Genomic DNA, 7,922 nt, shown 5'->3' on the forward strand with positions numbered 1-7,922 from the left:
ACACATGGCTTGTGTATATCGTATATATACATATATATTATTCATATCTTCGGTGTATAGGATGCAAGCAGATTTTGACATCAAATTTTGGGGTAAAAATATTTATGAAATTTAGGTTTAAACTGTTCGATTAATAAGGCTTCCTTTATCTTTTTCTCCATTGAGGAATTTAACATTATCAATTTGGGATGAATGACTATGCATGGATATATGTCATAAATCATGGAAGAGGGGATTTGTTTATATTCTTTAAAATGGGTAGGAACTTGTCCATGGGTTTCTCCAATGCAAAAGTCATCTCATTATTCACAGTTTATTTGATACATGGAACTAGAGGTATCAGAATCTTGATATTTCTTTGACAAAACTTGTTCTAATTTTCTGTCAAGAAGGAACACAAGTTTTACGGACAAATTGATTTTAGCTTTTTGAACAATATATCCCAAGGCTTTCTGATTGAATGTGGCACCTTTGGGATAAAAGGAATTGTGTAATAAATAGGATGTTCATCAACACTTAACTTATGGTAAGACTCCACTTTAGATTTTTTATTTGTGTAGAGGAGAATTTGATAACAGATTTCAGAGTAAAACTGTTTTAGGTTAATAATTCTGTTTTAAGTATGTTGAAATTTGATTGAAAATATATGTTACTGGAGCAATGATGTAGTTTTATTATACCTGAGAAGGGTTGTGGTAGGAGTTCCAAGATATGTACAAACTGGTGTATCTTTCTGATAAGTGGCGGTATGTAACTTTTCATCCTGCCTTGTAACAAGAACACTCGGAAATGTTGTTTTCTTCATTTTCTATGGTAAATTTAATGTCAGGATGGATCATGTTCAGGTGTGAAAAGAATTCTTTTGATGGATGAGGAATCATTGAAGCCAGTAAAGAAATCGTGAATGTATTACTCAGAAAATTGGTGATGAAGGGACATAGTAATGGTTTGATCTTCAATACGGGATTGTATTACTCAGAAAATTGGTGATGAAGGGATGTAGTGATGAAGGGACATAGTAATGGCTTGATCTTCAATATGGGATTTGTATTACTCAGAAAATTGGTGATGAAGGGATGTAGAAATGGCTTGATCTTCAATATGGGATTGCTCATACTTAATTCCTCAATTATGAGGCCTTCATGTTAAGAAAAATGTGTTGCAGGAAGTGGTGAAATGGAAACCATTTTTCAAAATTTGAAAAGAAAGTAAAGACCCAAGAGAAGTGTTACTTACGAAGCAATCAAGAGAACAATCTCCAAACTACATTGAAATATTAAACTGTTATTTCTAGAAATTTTTTTTTTTTTTGGCTAAATATAATTATTTAGGGAGACATTTGAAATCTAAAAACATACTTTGATTAAGTAAATGTAAAAAAAACAATGTAGGAATTGATAATGTTATCATCTTTATTTGTTTTTCTACTAGTAGAATCAGTCAAGATTTGATTTTGTGACATTTGATTTTTTTTGTACTTATGCATCAGAGTTAACATAGACTCTTTTAAAATTTGCTTTTCTTTTAGTTAGAACACTACTTTCAACAGTTGAAAAATCCTAGTGTGAAGGTGAGTTTTGGGGTTTTGTCTACATTAAGTTATGTACATTGTATGACAGAATTTGTTAGAAATAATAATTCAATTATTTCAGTACACCACAAACTGTTTGTATAGTAAAGTGTATTGTTTTTTACATATTTTCATGTTTAAATAGTCTGTAAAGTTCAGAACTGGAATTATTAATCTTTGTTTGTTAATACCCTGTGTCTTAATTCAGGTATTGAAAATTTTAGTTTGACACTTCTTGTTAAGAGATTTTTCATTATTCTGATAGAATGAAACTACAGATGGAAATGTTTCTGCTCGACGAAGACAGTCAATAACAGATTCTTCCTCAGATGAAACCAAAGATTTGGGCAAGGAAACAAAGCATGTGATTGTCAGTCAGACAAGAAAAACTTGGTCTGATTGGTCCACCAGCCAATCAGCTAGCCAGTGTGGTAGTGGTGTTAGCAGTGGACATGACAGTAATGAAGAAAATGGTATGTCATGTGCTTTAGATTTTGTACATAAGTACGTTCATGATACTCATCGGTGGACATTACTAAATGTTAGAGAAAAAGAATCTTGAAGTTTTTTGAAATATATCATTGGAACATTCATCTGTGTGAAGTTTGGCAACTTACTGTTGTAAAGGTAGCAAAATGTGCTTAAACTAAACTGAACGTTTCTATTTATTAGGCCCCATATATAAACATTTATGTTCATTTAATACTCTTAGTATGGGCTTGGGGGATTAAACCAACCTTGTAACCATCAGTTTCTATGATATAACTTAGTGTATCTTCACAATATTCGGCAAGCTTTCTGTAAACATTACATGTCTTGTACACAGAAAATCATATTTTTTAACTCTTTCACTATGGGTACCTTTTTCTGTGCATGTTACAACCTTTTTACAGAATTACATTAAAAGTTTAATTAAGCTACTTTATTATCAATGTGTACCAATAAACTCGGCATCAAAATGTTGTTAATAAATAAAACTTCATATTCTATAAATATTAAGTTCTTAATTTTATAAGTAAATATTTTTTAAATCATCAATCTCACCCTTGTATGAGAATTGTGACATTTACTCTCTAGGTCTCCCCCTCTTTAATTTATTTACCACCCCTCCATGAAGTACAGAATTTAATGTAATTAACTCATTATAAGATAATTATTACTCAGACAAAGCATACTTTTCATAGCCTTTAATCTTATTTGTTTATGGAGCCATAAAATAGAAAATCAGACCCACTTGTCACACCCACCTGTCACATCTTTCTCACAAATTGCCAATAGTTAAGTACTATATTATTTATAACCATTTGAAAGCCAAGGTTTTAATCTGTCAAATTGTCTATTTCACTTCCAGTTCAAACTTTATTCCCATAGGAAACACTGATGAGCTTAACTGAATTTTTAATGGCTCTTACAGAATAGTTGGAAAGCCAGAAAAATTATGCTAGTTACAGGATATTGTCTGATTTTTACATGTTATTATTTTGTATTTTTAGGTGTGTTATGTAATTAAGTAAACAATTATTTAATCTACTAATGCCATCAGTATATATATAAAAAAAAAATATGCTTAAGTTTCTTCGACAGTCGACAGAAGAAAAAAAAGACCCATTATATTTCTTGTTTTTGTTTGTGTGTATTCTTTATTTATTATTAGTTTATTAATAATAATAAAAATTCTTCGTGAGGTATGCTGGGGAGCATCTTGTGTATTATGTAATTTTATGTGGTAACGTGAACTGCACGCTCACCAAGTTATTTACAATTTGTATGGTGGGATTATTAGTTAGACACATTTCATAGGGTAATAAAACAATAAAATTAAGTATAAACAAATGTATACTGTTACAAGCTTTAAGCTGTTTAGGATAAATAATTGTGGTTTCTTGTTATAAAGGGTAATCTTGATTTATTTCCTAATTTTTTAGGTTACGAGATCGGTCAAATCGACTTCATATACAGTTAGGGTAGAGAAAATAACAAATAGAATATAAAGTTTTTCTGTCAAAAAAAAAAAAAAGTTTGATATTTATTTAGGAGGTTTTAGGGATTATGCAAATGAATACTTGAAAATTTTCAGATGAAGAAAAGTATTTTTAATCTTAACCTGAAAATCACTTTGCACTTCGAGCAGTCAATACTTTGAATGAGTTTGAGTCCATGTATTCATGGAGAAATCTTTAGTAAAAATAATTTAAAAAATCTTATTTCTTATGTATAAAAGACTTGATAGTTTGTGATGATATGCAGACATTATCAAAAGTTATAGTATGACTAATCTCATGATTACTGGAGGTTACCTTGCTGGTTATGTATTAGGTGCTTTGTGCCTAGTCCATATTGAAAGTGGTCATTAAGTATTTTTACTAAAAATTTGCCCATGAATAAATATGTGAAGTGTTGACTGCTCCGAGAGCAAAGAGATTTTCATGTTAAGATTAAAGATATATTTTCATCTGAAAATTGTCAAATTTCAGTTGCAATCTCTGAAACCTCCTAAATATATATATATAATTTTTTTTTCAGTAAAAATTTATATTTTTCCTACTCTCTCTACTCTAGCTCTATACACATTCATTCAGTTTGGCTGACCTTGTGACCACCATAGAAAAGTACAAAATACATTTAAATTAATTTCCCTTTTATTCTCTTTCTGGAATGACTGCAAATTACAACAGGAAGTTGCAATGTATTAACCTAAATGGTTTAAAGCTCGTAAGAGTATACATTTGTTCATACTTAAATTCTATTGTTTTCATGTCCTTTGGATCGTGTCTAATTAATAATCCCACCAAAGAAGTTGTAAATCAACAACAAATGTGTAGTTTACATTACTGTATCGAATTGTATAATGCACAAGCTGCTCATGAGTAAGTGTGGCAAGTTGATTTGATATTCTAGTTTGTGACTCCATAAACAAATAAGATTGAAGGCAAACAAAATTATGCTTTGCCTGAGTAAGATCTATATTATAATGAGCAATTTACATTAAGTTTCATACTTCTCTGATGGGTGGTAAGCAAATTAGGGAAGACCTAGAAAGCAAATATCACTATTCTCATACTAAGGGAGATTGAGGATTTTAAAAATATTTCCTTATAAAATTAAGAACACAAAACTTGTATAATCTTAAAGTTTGACTTAGTAACTCTTTGTATGGCAAGTTTATTCATATACAATAATAATAAGGTAGTTTAATTAAATTTTGTATGCAACTCTAACAAGTCGAGACATGCACACTTTGATCTGCTCATAAGAAGAGGATTAAACTTACTGTGAAATAGACTGATCATGTGATATATGTCAGGTGATCATTTGAGATTTATAAATGTAGAGCTCTAATCATTTGATTAGTGTATATCACAAGAGATAAGAACAAAGGCTTTCAAAAAGGCTTGATAGATAGTTGGTGCCTATTTAACTGGATTATCATTATTAGAGACCATTTCTTTCACTGGCTCTTCAAAAGTACTATCCATTGAAGTCTACCAAAAATAGCAATAGAAAGGAAATATGTCTAGCAAAATGTACAATCAGCTTCTGGTGACAAACTAAGGGAAAAGACAGTTAAGTGGCTTGAAAACAGATGTCAGACTATCCCAGTTGACCAATTCTTTCCACAATTATCATATTCTGATCATCTTCCATTGTACAATTATAAGAAAGGATATTTAATACAAAACAGTTTCATGTCTGTCAGTAATCAGTCTGCAACTTGATTTTTCAAATGTAAACAGGAAATTTGCATTTCACCCATTCTTGTATCTACAGTAGAGTAAAAAAATATAGAGAAAACTAAGAAAGGCACATGTCTTTAATTGTTTGGTTCTGATTTGGTTGTTAATTACATCAACCTTGATGAACAAGTGATTTTTTTTTAAGACAACGACAACAGTTCTCTGCACTCAAATTGTCAAAATTGGTTCAAAAAGCATAAAAATGACTTAATCATATTTCTTGACCAGCACAATCACAGGATATCCATCCAGTTGAGAATTTTTGTGATGTACTTGAATGTTGTATTGCCTTTGTAATTCTCTGCACAGTTATGTGAACCAGTTTCAGGCCATACCCCTCAACAAATGGACTTTAGTTGTGGAGTCCGTGCCATATTGGCTTCAGATTATGAGCACAGTATAAAGTGGTGATGAATATAACATGGCCAGCATTGTTGGACTTTGTGGTCTATAGATTGGTCTAGCATAAATAGTGTACTGAATTTTAATAAAGATAACTCACATGACATAATATTTTGTCGACATTCATATTATGTACATTTTTCAAAATAATCGTTATTGAATAATGGAATATATGGATACTTTTTCCCTTGCTATAGAACTTTCAAAGAGAAAAGTGATTAACAAGCCACGAGAGAGACAACTTCCACAGAAAGTTGGGATACCAACTGGTCAGAGACGGGGAAGGGGAAGACCAAGAAAGAACGACACCAAAATAAATAAAGATTATTGTCCCTTAACTTTGAGTAATTTGAAATTTGTTAATTCTCAGGATGTGTTGGAGGATTCAGCCAAAGGTAAGAAATGTTGTGGTGAGTTTATATTTTATACTTTAGAACTAGTTAATAGTTATTAAGTGATACATTTTTTTCTACTTAAAAATATTTTATGCTCTAATTGTATATTTTCCAATAATCAATACATGTTTGTACGTACTTTTATAAGTATTTAGAATAATAAGGAAGTATGTTGTTCAGCATATTGTTTCAAAACAAGTTTAGCTATATCAACACAGAAACATGTTTTATTATTTTTTTACAGTATGTGTCGATGCAATATATAATGGGCAATTGATTAAATCATATTGGGAAATGATTAAACATTTAAAGCAAATAAGAAACATATTAACATGTAAACTAAATGCCTTATTCAGTGTTATTTCTTTTAAACCTGTAGATTTTTCATTTGGATTTTGCCTATTTATAGCAACTATGCAGTTATACGAAATGTGACAATGTTCCATAAATATCTATAGGCAGTGATATGGGCTACAGCTTACTGTAAATAACTGTAAAACCAATAACATTGATAAACTCAGTGTGCAGTATCAGTTTCATGTGATTTTTAATGAATTGTGTAATTGATATTAAATATTTACTAAATCATGGGAAGAAAAGTATGAAAAGCACTATCCTACATCATACTGGGAAATTAGACTCTGATCAAGCATAGTAACACTGAAACGTACTGTGTCATTAACTGTAGTCTTACAGATTCAAAATGTGGGTTATAAAATATGACAGAAAAGAATTTATATAAAAATACAAAGATAAACATGGCTTGAGTTTAAGTAAAAAATATTTCTCCACACTTAAAGTTAGAAGATTATAGCAGGTACATTTTGAACGATCGATTCTCCAACTTTTGCACTACATTTGTGAAATTTATTAAATTGGCTTTAGTGTGCCGTGAACAATCAACAGCAATTTGAGGATATTATTATATAAATTTAAAGAAGAAATGTGAAAATTTAGTTAAAATATAAAATTGTTTATTTAAATTTTCTATTCACTAAATAATAAAATCAGACTGAGTGTATATTTGTATTTATGTTGGCTTCATATTTAGTGATCAGTTTGTAAAGAAGACCCACAGATTTTAAATTTTGGAGCGAGATAGTAATTTCAAGAATTACAGAAAGTAATTTTTAAATCGTCCAACTTAAGGTTGTTGTTAAAATTCAACAACAGTTTGGAGAAACACTTGTGTCAAATGGTGAAATAATTTGAATAAATACTTCTCTGGCTGTATTAAATTTAAATAAATCATGATAGCTTGGCAAAACAACAGATTTGTAATGTCATTTGTATAATTCTGGTAGAAAATGCCTAAATAATTTCTTTATTATTAGGGTAGTATATTGATTGATGTGGCATTGCTTTCTGTATCATGAATGAAATTTTGAATTTTTCAGCATTAGTGCTTGAATAATATGTATATGTTAGATTACATATACTGGGTTTGTTGACTGTCAGTAAGTTAATTGATCTTAGAAATAAATGATCATTGTTTCAATTCAGATGAAGAAGGATCACCATTGTCTTCTGAACACAGCAGTCCCTCTTTTGTTGATATCCAAGCTACACTCTCCTCATCTGCTAGTGACGTTCCTGTTGCTCTGCAAAGCCTCCTTGATCTGTACAAAACTGAATTTTTAGCTTTTCTACAATATATGAAAACATCAGATTGCACTCACAATATCCAGGAACAGATAATGAAAGAACAGGTAAACCATAATTCCTTACCAGTTAATCTGATGAAGCAGTTTCTTTTAATGCATTTAAAACATAGAATACTTTCAGCTGTATATTTTGTATAATAATAATATTAACTCTTTT

General features: G+C 30.2%; 1 protein-coding gene across 1 annotated transcript in view; it reads left to right on the forward strand.

The window, feature by feature from the left end:
- The window catches only part of LOC106472231, a 47,563-nt gene that overhangs the window by 13,980 nt on the left and 25,661 nt on the right, over positions 1 to 7,922 (forward strand). The window contains exons 7-10 of the mRNA XM_013932860.2: positions 1,529 to 1,570; positions 1,836 to 2,043; positions 5,904 to 6,101; positions 7,605 to 7,810. Of these exons, the coding sequence (XP_013788314.1) occupies positions 1,529 to 1,570; positions 1,836 to 2,043; positions 5,904 to 6,101; positions 7,605 to 7,810 (654 nt within the window). The remainder of the gene's footprint in view (positions 1 to 1,528; positions 1,571 to 1,835; positions 2,044 to 5,903; positions 6,102 to 7,604; positions 7,811 to 7,922) is intronic.

This window comes from Limulus polyphemus, unplaced genomic scaffold, assembly GCF_000517525.1.
Source record: "Limulus polyphemus unplaced genomic scaffold, Limulus_polyphemus-2.1.2 Scaffold5176, whole genome shotgun sequence".
NCBI classification, from domain to species: Eukaryota; Metazoa; Arthropoda; class Merostomata; order Xiphosura; family Limulidae; genus Limulus; species Limulus polyphemus.